General features: G+C 26.2%; 1 protein-coding gene across 1 annotated transcript in view; it reads left to right on the top strand.

Moving 5' to 3' along the window:
- The window catches only part of LOC111632644 (ras-specific guanine nucleotide-releasing factor 2-like), a 147154-nt gene that overhangs the window by 59551 nt on the left and 66671 nt on the right, over positions 1–20932 (top strand). The window contains exons 2-3 of the mRNA XM_023377138.1: positions 15268–15374; positions 19102–19249. Of these exons, the coding sequence (XP_023232906.1) occupies positions 15268–15374; positions 19102–19249 (255 nt within the window). The remainder of the gene's footprint in view (positions 1–15267; positions 15375–19101; positions 19250–20932) is intronic.

Below are 20932 nucleotides of genomic sequence, written 5' to 3'. Positions count from 1 at the left end.
ATTTTCCATCAAATTATCGTTTAGACAAGCTTAAGCCAACCTCTTATCAGTTTTTTTTAAATCTTACTTTTTTTTAAAGACGTTTCTCGTCTAAATTACATGATCGCTTACATTAACGAGAACATTATTTTTTGCTGAATTTTTTCATGTCTACAATCTCTCAAGGATATATAATAGTATAATACATAAATTATAATATCTTATGAATGTACAGTAAATGAAATAAAAATTGAATTAAATCGATAAACGTATTAGCTTTATAATAATTAATTATTAAGTACGAAAGTCTTGAGTTTTAATATAAAAATTAATTGATAAATAATTTAATTAAAATTTTTAAACTGTATTTAAATTATTACTTGTCGCCAATAATCTTAAACGAAAATTAATCCAGGAATAAAATTTCTAAAATCTTTACTAAAGCAAAATTAATTCGTACGACAGTGCAAGAAACGTAGCAATAATTAGCTAGTATCATTTTAAGCATCATAAAGAGAGAACGTTAGACTGAAAACTAATCTTAAACGTTACTAATTAGCAAGATTAAATGTGTCATCAGTTGCGGTTTGAGTTCCTATTGTATGCTTACAATGTGCAGGAAATAAGTTATATACTCTATCCCCAAACACAATTACGTTTCGACTACTTTCAGGCTCAGCAAGTGTCCTTTGGGAATCCAGGAACAGCAAGGTCGTTCAACTGAAGCAGTCAAGTAAACTATAAGAGATCTAGTTTAGAAGTTTCGAAAAAAATAAATAAATAAAAATAAAAAATTCTTCTATCAAATTTTTCTCTTACTCTTATTCTCTTTTGAAGAATGGAAGGCATGCAAAATTTTTATTGTTCTATTAATTATCTTGTGACATTCCTTTGATGTAGAAGAATACTTTCGCTAAATAAAACTTATTTTATCTTTATTTTTTATTATTTATATTTTTAAATCGAGATAAAAATCTAATAAAATTCTAACAGTAAGGAGTAGGAAAATGTATTGTTACACCATTCTTTCGGAATTTATTTAAATTCAACCGTAAAGTTTAATATCTTATACACATCTAATCGTTTGTAATTCAATGCTGTTTCCAGTTTTAATGTTTTCTGTTAGGATGGGTTTAAGGAAATTTTCATTAAAGACAACTGAAGTATTAAAATTCTGCTAGAGTAATGTATAATAAATCAATATAAATCTTTTCGAAGATTAAAAGTGTAAAAAAATGGTTTAATTAAACTAGAAATTATTCATATAAAAATCTATAAAAATAAATAAACGAAAATGATTGGTTAATTAATTCTGTAGATTCGATTTATAAATTGACTGATTGGTCAATTCATTTCGTAGTAAGAAATACATTTAATTTTAAAAGTATGATTGGATAATTGATTTTTTTTATTTCATAAAACATTTATGAATTCGAATTTTCTACTTGGAAGCCGATTAACTGTAATTTAAAAAATGCTCTATTAAGTAACTAATCAACTGTTCTGTTTATTTTTATTTTCCTGGCTGCTGCATATAACAGAGGAAAGGTAGGTGAATGAGGAAAAATGACTCCTCCAAGATTTTTACATTTTTAGACTCAGAGGCCTAGCGAGAAATGAAAAAATAGTTTTTCGCCTGTATGTATGGATGTTTTTAGTGTGTGTGGAGAGCACGGGTTTGTTCATCCACTTTGCCACTTTGAAGCTTAATAACATCTGTGCCTTTTGTCCAAAATTCCTGAAATTTTGCAGGGTTTGGTTTGTTTGAGTTATGTCAATGCAACACTTGGGCGATCTGCCTAGGGGGATGCCTTCCGGGAAGTCTTTTTAAGGGAAACTGACCCCTATTTAGGCGTTACAGACGTGGAGAAAACCCGGAAAACTCCACGTGATCAGCCCGTCTGAGCGAGGCGCGAACCCACGACCAGTGTTCAGGGAACGAAGACCTCTTGGCCACTGGTGGGCACAATTTTGCAAGGTTTGTGTATTAGAAGGATTGAGGATTGTCATATCTGGACTTAATGAAGATTTTTACTTGCTATCAATACTTAAATATTTTTTTTACATAAAACTCATCTCTACCCTCAAAATTAAGCTTTTTGCCACATTATAATAATTAATAAAATAAAAAAGTTATTAAAATAAAATATCATAATAGATGACATTCTTTTGCTGGAAAGTTACGCAACGAGTTACTGTATATTTTAAATATATAGGCTAATAAGAATCTATTTAGATTATTATTTTCAAATAAAGTGCAAAGTCTTTCTATTGGAAATATATATACAGTATATATTATGTAGTATACAGTAGAGTACTATACAATATATATATTAGTGGCATAAGCGTGAGGCTAGAATACACAAAATTGTATTGATGGATGCACAGAACAATGGATTTAAACAAGAATAAGCATAAAGTACTGTACAACAATACACTACAATTATATAGGTAAAGTAGCCCAAATTACACCATTTTTCACAGAAGTGTATGTAAAATCTTTAGATGGAGTAACAATGTCATTTACATACATATTTGTTCGTATATATATAGGCCTATATAATTTTGATGTTTATGTAAAGTTCTGCAAACGGTGTATTTGGGATACTAGTCTCTTAAAACCCAGCAGAGGTTTCCAAAATCGCAATATGATATTTTGAAGCACCTCTATGTGCTTCAACGAGTTAAGTAGGCTAATGTTTTAATTATTGTTGCGAGTAATTAAATAATTTGTACTACTCACTAACACTTATTTTTATTGTTTTGAGTAATGAAAATATTTTAAGCTACAAGACAACAAAAGTTGAAATTATATATTAGAAGTAAGAGTAAACATAAATTTTTACCAGCCATTTTTTATTTTTTTGTTAAAATGGATTTGCCTCTAAAATATCATATGGTAACTTTCATATCTTTGCAATCGTTACACCGAACATAGCCTATTCGAATTACAAAATAACGTTTGGGAGTTCATTAACAGTTTTGAGATAGCCAATTGGGAGGTAGCCATAGGATTATTAACGATTGGGAGTACCATTGGAAGCCGAAAGTCTTCCATTTAGGGGACTGTTGACACGCTGAAATTCCTCTGATAACTTTACCATTAAAAATTTTCTTTGGGATTTCATATTTACGAGAAATTTTATACAGTCCAATTCTAACGTCTTTATATTTTGTAAAAGAACGATACATATTTTTATACTTCTATTTTTCATTCTTTCATTTGTCAGTCGTTGTAGAATAAACCTAAAATACTAAAAAATTCTTTATCATTAATCAAATATCTCAAATAGCACTGGTACGATTTCAGATACGACGCCATTTTGTAAAGTAAACGTTTTCACAATCCTTTGAAGCGCCCAATAATCTATGTTGTGTTATAAATATGTTTCTTATAAATGTAGCTAATTATACAGCATTATATATTAAAATATTTTAGCTTACCCCTTACTCCAAACTGTTACAAAAACAACAAAAATATTAAATCAAAAGCTTAAAATTCCTTTTAACAAGCACACTACAGACAAAATTAGGACAATCGTAACCGAATTTACTGTGACGCCATCAACGATCATTGTATTTCAAAAGATGAAAGATCCAAAAGAATCAAAAGATGGAGGGAGTAAAAAATTAATATATTATATTTTAAAATAGAACTGGTTCGATTTGGAAGGTGGTAGTGTATGTACAGTACAGTACAGTACAGTACAGTACAGTACAGTACTTATGTTTTCAGCAATCTTTCCTTTCACGTCTTACAGACATGAAGACTCTCTGGAAACTGACGTTTTGGTGAGTTAAATGTTGGATACCGAAGTCAATTGTCTTTTAGCTTTTTTCTATAAGAGACCATATATTTACGATTTTATCTTGTTATTTTACGCGGTGTGTAAAAACAAAGACAATTGTCTCTATGACTGTGACAGATAATTGCTTTACACAAACAGACAACTCAATCACATTTACATTGATCAATCTGCTTTTTATAAAGATTTTTAATTTGGAAAGCTAATTAGTTGAACAACCATTATTGATTTTCTTTTCTAATTTAAAAATATATTTAAGAAAATAAAAAGTTAAAAACGTTTATAAATTTGCAAGTATGAACTGGCCAGAAAGTTAGTTAACCACGGTTCTTTAATCAATCCAAAAATTTTTTCAAGAAAGTCAGCTATTCGTGAAAGTGTGCCGATGAATTGTGATTTGTGTATTGAATAAGTAGACCCTCACTTTGAACACTTTTTACGTAAACTTTTTACGTTTTTTACTACTGTAAGTAATAAAGTGTTTGAACAAGACAAATTTACTCTTTACATGGTGGTCCAAAAGTTAATATACCTAGTATAAACAACAAAATTAAATGCAATAGAGCACACCTTAAGAAAAATAATTATAATTTATGTATATTTGATGAATAAAATTATATTTCTTTAAAGTGTAGCTTAGTCAAGTATATTTTAACTAACTTCATATCTTATACCTTATAAACTTATAAACTATGCCTTATTACATTAATCTGTATTTTGTTTTATTTATATTTTATCAAATTTAACAAGGCAATTTGATTAATTAAGCATGAATATTTACAATTTTTGATTTAAGACGAAACAATTATGTGCGGTACTGTACTGTACATATAAAAAGTTGATTTATTTGGCTTAAGCTCCTGAGTGCTTCCTGCAATTTTTGATTTAGTACACAATCCTTATTGATTACCTTAATAACCATGTAATTCTATTTTTTTACCATTCTCTTAAATCTATCGAAGAGTTTCCGGTAAATAGATTCATGAAAATATAAAAGGTTTTATTCGATTGGATTGCCAAAGTTAACACACACTTAATGGAATTTCCAATTGATGCTTTATTGGCCTGTGTGATGTCATCAGGAAATGTACAGTTCCCTTGATGACATCCAATAAAAATGCGAAATAACAAACTAGAAACCATCGTCGATTGTAACCGAATAATTTTCCTCTAAAAACAAACAAAAATCAATTATTAATTTATGCATATTTGCCAAGAGTAGTATAACTTACAGCGTTTCATAAATAAAAATTTGCATAAAATTTAACAAATTAAATTATTTAATTTAAAATTTAAATATTCTTTTAAATATTTTAATAAAGGTGATTTATTTAATTAGGCAAAATGTAATTTTTTTTATTTAATATTGATATAAATTTAGAAACTTGGATGAAGGGAGGAAAATTTTGTGTAAACTTGGTTTTAATATATTTTAATAGTTTGGTTAAAAATAACTTTTATTTTACGATGTTTACCTAAGAAATATAACTTTTTACAAGCTTTTTATATCAGATTATAATCATTAAAAATTTTTCAATCTACAGAATTTCAATTATTGTTAAACAAAAAAGCATAAAATATATGCTCTTCACCTCAAATTAGTATTAATAGTTTTGCTCTTGAACATTATACTTTTCCTGTTAACAATAAAGCCATGCGAATCATCTAACTCTGTTCAGGGGAAAATTTTTGAATTAATCACGTGATTTTAGATGTAGACTGGAAGTTAATATATAGTTAATCAGGGCATCCTACTCCTAATATATTTATATATGCTTCAGCTTTCATCTTTTTAACTTTATTCTCGAGATTAAGGACAGGCAGACAGATAGACAGAGAGTCGGAATTTATAAAGGTCTACAATTTTTCAAATTGCAGCCCAATGATCGTAACAAGCATAAAATTTTAAATTATATTGCTTAAAAATAGATTAGTAATACTAAAAATAAAATTTTTAGTGTGAAAATTTTGTTTAGTACGAGAAATACTTTGCAATTTTTGACATATTCTAGAAAGATTTAAGTCGAATAAATAATTTTTTCAGAAAGCTTACTTAAATTTCTTTATGATAATTCTTAATTTTGTTATATTAGAAGAAAAGAAAAGAAAGTATTATTTAAGAAAGAATTTGCGGTAATAAAAATAATTTATTTGACTTTTTTAGTGTTTTTCACGTCGTTAAGCGATGTTTTAATATCATTTTAAAGGTCTTAAACATTCATTTATAACATATAAAAATATCTTTATCTCTAAATTGCATCTATTTTTTGATGGATACGAAGAATTTCGGAATAAATTTTAAGCAAAGTAATATTAAAAAATATATATTTTAAACTAAATTTGTAGATAGGATATATGTTTTTTAAGTATCAGTTAGAGTACAGAGAGAAGCTGATGCTATTAAAGCATTAATAATTCTTGTTAATTAATATTTGATAATTTCTGTAAAAAATATGAAAAATATATAATAAATAATTTAATAAGGTATTTTTTAACTCTATAAAGTGAGAACAGTAAAATATATTTTAAAAAATTAATTCAAAATATTTATGCACTTCTTTCACCAGCTTTAAATAACTATTAGTGACAAGGAAAATATTTTAACAGCACTTAAGCATCTTAAACCTCTTTAAAAATTTCGTGACACGTTATTACAGCGTATAACTTATCATTTATGAAGTTTTATTTTTTTTTCTTTAATAAAACTTGATGGATCGTATTCTAAACAAATTTGAAGAAAGAAAGATTATGCAAGAATATTACAATAGAAATGCCTGTAGCACTTATATTAAATTTATGAATTTTTTTCTTTATTTTGTAGGCCTATTATGAAACTAATAATAGTGTGACTACGCCTTTTTTAATTTAAAAAAATAACAAGAAAAAAAAAGAGAGAAACGTATCTGTTTTTAAACTCGGAAGAAGATATCTGATATCAAGAGAGCATCGCTGAATTGCCATTGCATATGTCACTGACAGTAGATATTCAGAAAGTTCTTATTGGAGGAGCAAAGTAACATTTCAAGCACTCAAATCCATCGCATCAATTGCAGTAACAACATCTCTCGTACAATACTTTGCGGTCCACCTACTAGGACATTAAAGAATAGAAAACATTAAAAAAAATGTTTGTAAGGTTCAAGTAAATGTTTCAATTTATCTAATGTATTAGAAGTAAAAAAATAAGGATTTTATTACATTAACGGTAATAGCAATTTTATTACGTGTCTCCACCCAAATTCTGTAAATGTTCTTATTAATGAAGGCTTAATTTTAGATACACTTAGCGAATTCTATTAATTTGCATAAAGTAGATAGATCGTAAAAGCTTGACGTATCTCTTAAACATTTTCTGATGGACTAAAGTCAAACTTTCTGTCATTTATTCCGTTAATTGATAGATGGACTTGTAGTGAAAAATTCGATAATTTAGAGACACGTTTCTTCTCATTGTTTTCTGATTTTTATGAACTATTAACTAATTGTTCTGTGAAAAGTTCATATTTTATAAATGACCTAATAAAAATATCTAACTCTATTTATAAACGTGAAAAATTGGACATTTATGCAGGTTATTTAATAAGGTTAATTCTCGTAAATGCGTTACCGAGATTTACATTTAATTGAACGAGCAATTATTTATTGTGACATCGTCACAATGCTAACTGCATTTTTAATTATGTTTTTAATTTATTTAATTTAAAATATATTCTCTCCATCTCAAATTAGTAGTGCCTTGTCCCTGTTCAGTACCGTAAGACATACGGTTTCTTTAACAATAGAGTCGTGCCAGTCATTTATCTAATACCTTTCAGGGAAAACATTTGAATTGAAATAACATGACTTTCGGTTTGCATCCGAAGTCCCTATATAGTTAATCCGGGCCTCCTGCTCCTAAGGTTCCCATATCTGGTCTCGTCTTTCATCTATCTAACTCTGTTCTTGAGATTAAGGACAGGCGGACAGACAACAGTGGTAATTTATAGGACTACAATTTTTTCAAATTGCAATCCAATAATCTGTGTCTTATAGTTATTCTACAATAAAGAATTTAACGAAAAATATCTGAAAGCATTCTATGATAAATTATACGTAAAATAATTTTAGTGTTATAAAAGAATAATTAGCAAATAACTCATTTGAATGTAGTTGTAATATTTGCCTCTAATGGATAGTAAAAGACACATTCTGAATACAAAAGCTAAAATATTCAATGGAAAATGAGATTTTTATTCAATACTAAAAGAAAATAACCACACAAAACATAGAAGGAAGGAGTAAGAACAAGCAGAAATACTTTGAAACTGCAAATGGTGTTCGAGATGCAAGCAACGTTCAGAGTAGAGCATACTGTACTGTACAGTACAAGTGATCGGCTGTAATTCAAATGCCATCGGTATCAGCAGTAGCAATAACAAATTCAGAGAGATGAGCAAAATCTGAAATTTACATTAAGTACTGTACACTAAAGTAGCGATTCCCCACCTTTTTAAAATTGGTAACCCTCTTTTGAAATAAATAAATAAATGATAGTGAATCCCCAAGAGGAATGGGTCGTTCTCCCAATCAAGATCCTTAAAAATTGAAATTTTCGAAATGGTTTTTAAATATTTTGCTGTATATTTATACACATTAATAATGTGCAGTACTATGCACTTTTACTAAATTTTGTTTTGTTATCATCGCAATTAAATCAGTTAAAACACGAGCACGTGTCAAGACAAATCTTGAACTTTTGCGAACTACTTCATTTGTTATTACGGACACTCCAGAGTTCATGGATCCCAAGTTGGAAATTGCTGTACTAGTATCTAAGCAAAATTTATAACTTCATATTTTATTTTCTTATCAGTTTGGCCTCTTTTTATCGTTTCTTTTCTCACGAATCATCTCTAATACGGCTATAGTAAGACTGGTGTCTTTTATCAATATTTCTATTATGCATTGACTGAAATTTTCTTTTAATACATACATTACAATATTTTAAATTGTTTCTAATTATATTTAGAAACTGGTTTACTAATTATATTTAGAAAATAGACTAAATTGATTATATAAAACAATACTTATTGCTAAGAGACATTGTTCATCTAAATCAGTGTTTCTTAACCTGTGATGCGAGTGGTAACGATAGTTTTTAACCTTTAGGTATGTAATATAAAATTTAAAGCTGTCTTAAGCTATATAAATTTGACTGTGCTGTACTGTTTATTCTCAGAGCGACAAACAGGAAACGCTCAATTTCGAATTTCTTGAATCTCAAAATACGGTCTCCGTATTTTGAGATTCAAGAGGATTCACTCATAGGTTAAGAAACACTGATATAAATTGTTTTATAATTATTAATAAAAACAATACTACTGTTATAAAATAGATTTATGTTATCAATTCATTGGCTCGTTTCAACAATAATAGCTATCTCCGCCTGTTTCTAGTAAGTCTATATCAACAATAATTGGAGAAAAGCTAACACTTTTTCTCTAACTCTAACTTTCGAATCAAGCATTCAAGCATTTTTCATTCGGCTTTTTAAAATTTATTATTATTTTTATCAATCTATGACAAAGAACACTTTTTACGTAAGCCTATACTTTTACAATATCACCAAGAAACAATTGTTTTAACATAATAATTTTCACCTTTATAGCTATCACTTTCTAAATTTGCATATTCATGATATAATTTATTTTTAAAATTTTGAATAAATATTGTCTTTTTTTTTTATAAAACTGGATAATTTCCTTATTTTTAGAAATGAAAACATTCAATAATTATGGAAAAATCAATATGAAAAGCACTCTTTTTTAATCTTCACTGGTGCGGTTCTATTGAAAATAGAATCAGACAATAGGAAGACAATTTAGCGGAGTTTTCTCTATACAAACAATACCGAGATTCTTCATCACACGGATTGAAATTTCAGATCTCTTTCTCTCTTTCTCTACAATGTCGGACATGGATCGATATTTCTCAAGAGGTTTCCTTCTACGGTGAAGTCAGGTATTGGTAAGAGGTAGCACACGTGTAAACAAGCCGGTGATAGCAAGCATGTTACCACAGGCAACCACAGATACTTCTTCATATCTTCACCTGTATCAAGAAGAAAACAGATTAAAAACGCTTTATTTCTGTTTTGAATTTATATTTATTCAACGATATATAAATAAATTTCGGTTTAAGATAGTAAAAGCACTGCCAATTTAAAAAAAAAAAAAGTCTTCTTTATCTTGTATCTTCTTTAAAAACTTTCTAAATTCATTAACACAAGACAGATATACTTTTAAACTTAATTAAATCGAGGCAACTAATATGTAAAATAGATTTATTTACCAATATTTATATATTCTAATCATTTTTAAGTACAGAAATTGATAACAATACAACTGCAATGACAAACAAGTACGTTAATTGACAGCTGATTGTGTAATATCTAACTTTGAATTTTCATAAATGACATTTGACTAAAACCGTCTACAAATATGCGCAACTGGATACAACTAAATTTAATTAAATTGCAGCTATGTAAATTCGTTTTCTCTTTCTTGTTTTTTTCTTCACTTACGAGTTTTTCCAAGAGATTAAACAATTTTTGTTTGGATTTTCTTTTCTTTTTTTTAAATGAAAATATCTTAACTTCTCTCACTTAGTTTAGTAACGATGTATAGATTAGAAGCTTAAATTTTAATAATGCCTAGAGTTGTTATCTTAATTTAAATGATAACAATTTGATACGGCGACATTCAATATCCTGTTAGTTTCGATAATATTTCTAATTATCTACTGTCGTTTCGTATTCATTTTGTAATATCGATATTTTATCATATTTATTAGTCAGATAGGATATAAAATTGCATTTCTACTGATAGATAATTCAGGATTTTTGTTTGATATCGAAAGTAGAGATCAGTGGAAAATCTTCATACTCCAACGAATCTCTGGTAGCCTATAAAAAGCGATTTCTTTGCTATTACATTTCCTAGCGATTAGTTCATCCTTAAAGAAATCTATTTAATCATCCTTAGGAAAAGCTTTTCCAAGCGTAGAAAACTCTTTCGTTATCCTTATAAATGATATATATATATTTCTCCTATAGTTATAAATATTTTTTAATATGCTTATAAAACAAATTATCCTTATAAATATTATAAAATAACTTCTAAAACAACGTTATAAATTATAAAATAAACCTTATTAATGAATAACAAATTTGTTAATCCTTAATCAATAGCCATTGGCAAATTAAAATGTAAATCACCCAATAAAAAAAATATGTAAATTTATTAATTCAAAGTAGCCTATCTCATTGGCCCGTAATTAAATAACTTAATAAGCCAAATAAAAGCTTTTTTTTTAAATATTTTGCTTATAATTTATTAAAACAATTTAAATTTTATTACTTTATTTTAATTTATTACTGTTATATTATTTTATAGAGCAATTTATATAAATTTTGTTAAAATTATGAAGTTTGACTTTGTGGTTAGTTTAACGAATGCTGAACCTTATCGTTAGTCTCTAGAGAGTAACTGATATGACATTTTTGTATTCTCAGTTGAGAAATCAGATAGAAAGGATCTTAGGAAGTGACCTAACTAGTGTGAGAAGTGTCTGCTGCAGTGATGATAAAAGAGAATTACGTCACAGCGGTAGTTCAATGTTCTCTCCTAGCAACAGGATTAAGCAGAATTATAGAATTGTCTAAATAATGTGTTACCTATTAGATAAGTGTGATGAATGTCATCGAAATTCTAATTTATCTCTGTAGTCGCAATTTATTCTTAATACTATTGTGATTACAGATTGTTTAAAGTTGTAATTGCACAACCTTTTTCTCTTTAAAGAAAAATTTCCTAGAAATTCGAAGCAGTTTATTTGTCAATTTATATTCGAGTAACCAATTAAACATATAATTTAAAGCTGAAAATGAAAGTACCTCATTGGTCAGTTTATACGTAACCAACCAATTACATAAATATGTAAATTTTTCACTCAGAATTCATGCATTTCATTGGTCAATTTAAAAACTTCTGAACCCAAACACTTAATAAACAATTTAAATTTTATTATTTCATTTTATTCTTGTTATTTTTATTTTACCGCTTACACGCTGATATTTATTAAGAACTTTTCTAAACATAATAAATTAATTTACGAGTTTAATGAAGTTAAATTAAAAAAGGCGATATATTTAATTATAGGTTACAACTAGTTTACACGTAAAGATATTTATATTCTAATCGTGTCATGTTAAAGTACGCTTGAACATTTTATAATTAGTATATAAACGATTAAACTTGGAATACATGAATGGTCATTTATAAGAAAAATGATAGCGTGAAACTGTGTTAATTAAAACCAATTTTTTAAATGTTAAAGTTATTTCTAGTCGAGGTATTCACGTAATATATCTATTTTCTGTTCAAGTAAATTTAAGTAGAATTCCATTATAGAAAATTGTAAAATATCACAAAAGACGGAAGCAAAACTTAACCGATATACCATATTTATAGACTGTATTGTCAGCTTAGTATCACGAAGATGTCAGGAATGCAAGCAGGTGGATGTTTCAGATCGGATAATATAGTTGTTGTTTGATCCACAATTGCCTGAAGAACAAACTAAGTTTGTTCGTCCATAAGATGCTACAAAACTATATGTCAAATTTTAGATAAATTTAAAGTCTAGAAAAGAAATATAAACGTTTAAAAAAATTCCTTTCTAGAAACTGCACTTTAAACTAGAGAATTATTTTAACTGAAGTTAGATTAATTTTGTTTTTGTAATAGGCTTATAATAAAAACAGTAAATAAATTTCTGTTGGAAAATCGAATAAATACAGCCGACTTTTTAAAAAAAAATAAAAAAAAGAGTTTATAAATTAAAATTAAAAAAAAAATTAATACAGAAAATAAGGAATTTAAATCAATTAAAATCATTTAAATGAAAAGGATGAAAGGAACAAATGGAGATTTTAATGAAAATTTACTCCTAAGAGGATCGGATAGTCTTGATTTCTGCTATAATTTAGAGTTTGTGTTTAAGAATCTTGCATTTTAAAATATTTTTATGAAAGTAATAAAAGTGTCTTTTATTAAAAGATATTTTGCTCTTTGTTACTTTTCTTCTCTAAGTGATGATGAGATTTCTTCGTTCCTGTAGTTTACAGTATTCTATATATTTTTTTAAGTCAAAAATTGGTTTTTCGATTAATGAGTCACTAATATTGTTTTAATACTGTTTCATTTGTTAGACGAGATCACTATTAAATTAAATCAATCACGGTCTCTTCTAAAATGTTTCCTTTATAGAAATGAACGTATTATTAATTATTTATATGAAATTGTTAACAATTTTTATAGGTAGAGGATAAAAAATATTTGATAATTTGGCTTTATGTCTGTCTATTTGTTAATGGGAAGTTTTTCTGGTATTCATACAGAAAATTTAAAAAAACTCTTATATTTGAAAATCTTAAAATAAAGAAACGTAAAGTACCGTACCATTAACTTATAACGAAACAAGATGATTCCCTAAGTGAGATAATGAGTAAAGGTGCCAATAAAAAGACTTAAACATAGCTAATGGCAAAAGAAAAAGGACTTTTATCCATTTGCTGCATTTGTTGGATGTAATCAATTTGTACCCATTAGAGTCTGCCAATGTAAAAATAGAACATAACGAAATCCTGTTGTTAACATTCTAGTTTTATCGTTGAATAGTTTGAAAAAGTGAGAAACGTGAGATTAAATTCTGTATGACATGCTTTTAACTTTACGTATCTAGAAAGAAGTAATGGATATACGTAAAGAACAGTCCTTGAAAAATATTTTAAGTATAAGAAATTGGTTAGATTTAAAAATGAATTTTAGAGTACTTCGTCGAAAGCAGTGAGGAAACTTTAACAGCTTTCCTTATTTAATTCATACAATATAATAAGTAGACCCATAAATTTTTAAATATAAAAATATATTGCAGAAAAATTTTAGTGCCTATAACCTAATTTAGATACAGATTTAAAATATAATTATCAATTGGGTCGATCACGCTTTGTTGACTTTATAGTAAAATTTCCATTACAATACCGATGCAAATATTTGTTAATTAAATTTATTCGTATCCTTATCGAATTTCGTTTAGAGAAACTTAATCTAGTAAATTCTACATTGTCGAGTTAATAACATTTACAAGAAATTTATATCACTAACCAGACAGATATGACCAACTCATAAGCCATTTTCTTAATTGGTTTGAATAAAAACTATTACACATAAAAAGGAAGTTCGTTATTATTTATAAGCCATTCCTTTGTTGTATTTAGTACAAAAATAATGATTCAAAAAAGCGCATACACATATTTAGTTACTTTGTTTCAATTAATTAGATTTCTTTTATCAAAAAGATTAACAACATTTTCTGATAAACAATTAAAGAGCTTTGCCTACTTCATTAACAAATTAACTTCATTAGTATTCAAGATGTTCTTGAACACGTTAAATATGGTAAAACAAGACTTTAACCATTATTAAAAATATTGTTTTCAATCAAATTTCATTGTTAAGAATTTAAATAAAAAATGTAACAAATTGCAAAGAGATTCAAAATATTTCTGTTATTAAAATTTTAAATCGATCAATATTTCGTCCATTATGGATTAAGTTTAAGTACTTTCATTGTGTTCCTGTATATTCATTTAGAAAAATTCTTTAACATTCTCAAACAGTCTTATAATTTCCATTGGTATAAATAAATTTAATTATATTATTCAATAATATAGAAAGTAGTAAAATCGATTTGTTTACTCTTAGATAAATTGATAATCAATCATCTCTTTTCATATCAGGTCGTAGAGAAGAGGAAGCAAGAAAAAATGGAGGAAAAAATAAATAAAAATTGACTGATGGAATCATGTTTGTTTATTGATCTAGTCGAAGTCAGGAATCTTTATTGTTTCCTTTTTTGATTANCATCAAAGACATTAATTTAAAATCTAATTATACATCAATATAATGTGGAAAAATATAAATAAAATTTCGAAATTGAAAATTTAAAACACCGCAAACTCTTTTCAATAAGTGTAAAAAACTATTTTAAGAGAATGATACGTTTGTAGACTTAAAGATTGTGGGAAACAAAAACATCTTAAGTTACTTTATTCCTAGTCTATAAAAAAGAGGAACATAGCAAAGGTCAAATGACACTCGGAAGCTCTAATACACTCGGTCAAGAAGTTAGTGCCGGAGCTAAAGTATGGAGTTTTATGAAGAAAGTGCTATAAATGCTTGCTGTAGGAAGTGTAGTTTACTCTGCAATCTGTTTTGTTCGGGGTCATAAGTCCGGTGTCATAAACTTTTTAATATTGTTAATAGATAAGTACTTATTGTGTTTGTTCACATTAAGTCTTGATTTTCAGCCATTAAATATTTTCTTTTTTAATGAATTTAAAGTAAACAAATAAATAAACGTATATTGCTTTTATTTCCAGTATTGTTTTGCAATAACGTATCGTCGAGAGGGTTCTAGACAATATGATTTAAAAGCAGAGACAGAAGCAGAATGCAACAGTTGGATCCAGGCTATAGAAGGAGCTAGGTAACAAGCAATTACACTATAATAAAATTAAAATTATTAATGTTTTATTTTATTATTAAATTGAACTTAATTGAAAAATTTCACTCTTAGATAAATTGATAATCAATCATCTCTTTTCATATCAGGTCGTAGAGAAGAGGAAGCAAGAAAAAATGGAGGAAAAAATAAATAAAAATTGACTGATGGAATCATGTTTGTTTATTGATCTAGTCGAAGTCAGGAATCTTTATTGTTTCCTTTTTTGATTAAAAAAATAACATTGTATGTTTTAACTTTATTTTGCCGAATGGGAGACTAGATGTTTAGTAAATAGAAACTATATTAACCATTTTCTATTCAAACAAATGTTTAGAAGCGAAATTTAATGGGGACAACTTTATCTCGAACAATGCAATCCTCTAGAGATGATCTGGGTTTAACATACTAATCAGTTAGCTAAATTTTACAAAATTTCCTGAAAATTAATGATTGCGTTAACGTTTTTATTTGATATTATTGATGAATATGAATCAACTTCTTTATCATCAACTGAATAACTGCGATAATAACCGTATCATTTGTATAATTCGTTGTTACCTAGCATCGCATTAATAAGCACAGGATAATTAGAGATACATCATTAGAATGAAACTGTTTATACCTATAACAACATGCATTAATTATCTATATTTACTTGGCAAACGGATAATCATTAGTACTCATCTGAGAATCCGTATTTTCGGATATTTTATCCTTTTTTTTAAAGTAGTGTAGAAGTATATCCCCCTTTTTGAATGCCGCAGGGATATCTGTAAAGTAACATGAAGAAGGAATCTTCTATAGACATTTATTTTTGCCTGCAAGACAACTATTGATTCTTTCTTCTATTTTAAGAAAGAGCAATTTGTGTTTGATGATCAAAGAGTTTAGTTTGTAAATAATAAGAACAAATTAAAAAAATAAAATTCTATCTATTCTAATTAAATTTGTCAAAAAAATATTATATGTATATATCATAAATTAAAAAATGAACTTAATTAAACGCATCACACAAAAATGTGTTACTTGAAGATTCTTCATTAACATCTTTTTCAATCGTGTTCTACTTTTCTCGTTAACGATTTGGTTGGTGTAAGATGCGTTTTTTTTCTTTTCCTCCTTCGTTTCTCCAAATATTGAACGGTATGCTTGTAAATTTGATGATTTAGAAGGTTGGTTTTGACATGAGTAAATTAATGATTTTTTTTTAAATAAGTAGTTCTTCATTTTTTTGTTTTTTAATAGCTATGAAGTGTACAGTACATTGGCAATAACAATTATAAAAAAAATATATCCTTGAGTTAATTTCCAACTCTTAGGATCTAATAAATTATATACTTTTTAAATAGAATTTAAAATAGAAAAATAGAAAAAAAGTAAAAATATAGTCTATTAAATTTAAAAGAACTGTACATTTTTAAAATTGTATAATATCATTTGAACTTTACACGAGAGAAACCAAAGATTATATTTTCCTACCATTTAGAACTAGAATTTATTTATTTTTTAATATATTTCAATATTTTATATTTAAGGCTTCTTAAAGTTATCGAATAATAAATTTATATGGATTTAAGATTTATTAAATTCACTTACAAAGAGCTTACAGAAGTAATTTAATAATAAATATTTACTAAAATTCTATTGCTCTGATGTCTTTTACATTTTAAAATCGCATATTTTACTTAAATATTTGATTAATTAAATATTACATTTTTACAAAAATAAGTTATTTAAATCGTCGTTATTTTAACTTCTTTTTTTCCACAATATAATTAAATATTTAGTGGTTTTTGTGAAACTTTTTAATTAAGTGATACTCGAATACTCAACCACGTTCTCAGTTTCTTACTTAACAAGAATTTATCGGAGAAAAAATTTTATTTTTTTCATTTTATCTTTGTTTTATTCTGTTGTTAGTTGTTATTTCATTTAAATTAAAGTTATTTTTTTAATTTAGATAGTTTTTTTAAGCTGTATAGATTTAACATCAAAGACATTAATTTAAAATCTAATTATACATCAATATAATGTGGAAAAATATAAATAAAATTTCGAAATTGAAAATTTAAAACACCGCAAACTCTTTTCAATAAGTGTAAAAAACTATTTTAAGAGAATGATACGTTTGTAGACTTAAAGATTGTGGGAAACAAAAACATCTTAAGTTACTTTATTCCTAGTCTATAAAAAAGAGGAACATAGCAAAGGTCAAATGACACTCGGAAGCTCTAATACACTCGGTCAAGAAGTTAGTGCCGGAGCTAAAGTATGGAGTTTTATGAAGAAAGTGCTATAAATGCTTGCTGTAGGAAGTGTAGTTTACTCTGCAATCTGTTTTGTTCGGGGTCATAAGTCCGGTGTCATAAACTTTTTAATATTGTTAATAGATAAGTACTTATTGTGTTTGTTCACATTAAGTCTTGATTTTCAGCCATTAAATATTTTCTTTTTTAATGAATTTAAAGTAAACAAATAAATAAACGTATATTGCTTTTATTTCCAGTATTGTTTTGCAATAACGTATCGTCGAGAGGGTTCTAGACAATATGATTTAAAAGCAGAGACAGAAGCAGAATGCAACAGTTGGATCCAGGCTATAGAAGGAGCTAGGTAACAAGCAATTACACTATAATAAAATTAAAATTATTAATGTTTTATTTTATTATTAAATTGAACTTAATTGAAAAATTTCACCTATATAATTAAATTAACTTAAAGAAATAAAATTATCTATATGCGGCAAAGTCTGGTAAAAATGAGCATTTTTTAAAAATTAATTATATTTATTCTTGTATCAACTTTAATGAATAATTAATAAACCAGTTTAAAATAATTTTTGAAAATCAAATAAGCAATTTTAAATTTAATTTAATAAATTAATTTTTAATAAAAACACTAATTTATATTTTTAATAAAATTCACAATTTACAATATTAAGGTAAAGCCAATCAGAAATAAATGGATTTTGAAATTAACCAATAAATAAAATTTTGATTAAACATTTAGTACGAAGCCACGGCTTAATAATTGCAATAACGTGCAAAAAATTATCTTAACCAATCACAGCAAGTTACATTTTTAAATCGACCAATAATCATTTTTATTTTAAATTAATTTCCACTATTGTTTGTATTAATTTTTTTTTTCATTTTAATATATAAATATGTGATTTGAAAAAAATAAGAGCCACAGAAATATAAATTAAAATAATAAAAATAAGCAAACAAATAGCAATATTAAGTTTTAGATCATTCTAAATTTTTAAAACTTTTACAACGCTGTTTTCATATAAAACATATAAAAATATATGACAAGATTAGCACAATATTATTTAAAAGATATCGAGTAAACAAGTGCTTACCTTAATTAACAACAGAAACTCTCTTTATACTTTAATGGAATCTTTATTATCTTTCACCCTTCAATTGCATTATCACCATCTGCTGAAACATATATATGATTAATATGTTCTGTAACATTGGGAATTATGAAACAAAATTCCCATGTTACCTGATATATTAACTTGAGTGCTTTTTATTAATTTGCCTAGTAAACATCGTAATGTTAATTCATTCGATTGTAATCGCATCTGAAAGCGCAATTGTTGTGAATTTATATCGATGTTTTTATTACAATTAATTCAAAACTTACAATAACGCTTTATAAACTAAATTAAACCCTTTATGATTTTATTTTTTATTTGCAGTTTTAGTAAAGTAGTCCTGCAGAAAGAAGAATTGGAACAAAAACATCTTCATCTGGTGCAAATTGTAGAAAGTGAAAAAACTGCCAAATGGCAATACGCTCAGCAATGCGAGGAATTGTCGATGGAAATCAAGAAACTTCGTGCAGAAGTAAGTTAAAAATAGACGTCATGATTCAAATAACCTATTTTTTAATATCATTTTTAGGATATTCATGTAAAGGGTTTTTTTATGATATATAATCTTTCACTACTTTCATACCTGTTTCTTCCATTCTGATTGAATTGAATGATATTTAATAGTCACAAATTGTTGTAATTTTGATTCTATATTTTACTTGATTGTTCTTAATTACTGAGATGAAAATACATATTTTATTATATTATAAAATTGCATGATAAATATATTCGCATACTTCTGGAAATCTTTGTTAATTTATTATTTTAATAATTTGATAATTTTCAATATAAGTAATAGAAGAAAAGTATTTTTTAGATAGAAATATTTTACAGTGTAAATTCTCTTCATTTTAAAATAATTTAATCAAAAGTAATGTCTAGCAATGAAACACAACTATATTTAATTCAAATAATAGAAATGTATGTTTTTATATTGAAAAATACTCAAGGGGAATTTAATTTTGCTTAAAGAAGTAAAACTTTTGTGAATCTAGATAAATAACTTTAAGTTTTCTAAATTTATTTTTAAAATTCTTTGCATACTTGTAAGTCATACAATGTAGGCCTACTGTACAGTACAAAATCACCAGATTTAAAACAATATATAAGAGAAAACATTACATTTCAGAATTTATTGATATTTATCTTTCTTTTTTCAACAATTTTATTCTGTTTCTAAGTATAAAATTCAATTACAAATATAACCGAACTAATGTAAAAAAATAAAAATGAATATTTCATTTCATAAATACCAAATGACCTAGCTTACAGCAAAACATATGATTGTGCTTTTGCCACATTTATTCGATATTTCTTGATGGAATTTCGTACAAAATGAAAAAAATATACATATTCTAAGTCGTTTTTTATAAAGTTTATTAAATGAACAAATTATAATTTATGGCTGTAATCTTAAAATTCTAAAAGAGTGTGTTTTTAGTGCAGTATGTTTATAATAATAAGATTTTAAATAAAAATATTCTTATAAATTCTCTAAGCTAAGAAAATAATGAGAACAAATTTTAATTATAGAAATTTTATACTTTAAACTTATAAAGAACTATGTAATATGAGAACAGATTAAAGCCAGTATATTTTTTTTCCTTTATTAATGGAGTTATATAATATGTACTGATATAATATATATATAAATAAACATCGTCTATTTTTTTAAAAAGCATTTTGTATCAACAAGAACTATTTTTAGTGTGTGGTAAATTATATAATTTAAGAAAAAAATCTTATATTAGTAAAAATAAATATTTTAATTTTTAATAAAATTAATTTATAAATGAGATGAGACTTAAGATCAGTAGTAATCTCAACGTCATCTTTAAGTATACAATTAATAAATATCTATAATTTTATAATTGTTAAAGGATTTTAAAACTAAAAAGTGTTTTATATTACGGGTAAAAATTCAATTTCTTTTTTAAAAAATATGTTTATTCTGCTATATTAAGGTTCATTTAATGATGTGTAAATCATATAAAACCATCTGCAATATGATCGTTTCTAAGAAAGATAAACATATCAGAAATAAGATTGTAAATATATACTATATACAGTTATTTCGGATAGGCCAAAGCACATCATATATTATTATAGGATACGCATGAATGATAAATGGTATATACTACTTTTCACTTGAAAT

Source organism: Centruroides sculpturatus, unplaced genomic scaffold, assembly GCF_000671375.1.
Source record: "Centruroides sculpturatus isolate CEXI.00-Female unplaced genomic scaffold, Cexi_2.0 scaffold717, whole genome shotgun sequence".
NCBI lineage: Eukaryota > Metazoa > Arthropoda > Arachnida > Scorpiones > Buthidae > Centruroides > Centruroides sculpturatus.
The sequence above is the reverse complement of the archived record's forward strand: the minus strand, read 5'-3'. Positions and strand labels throughout refer to the sequence as shown.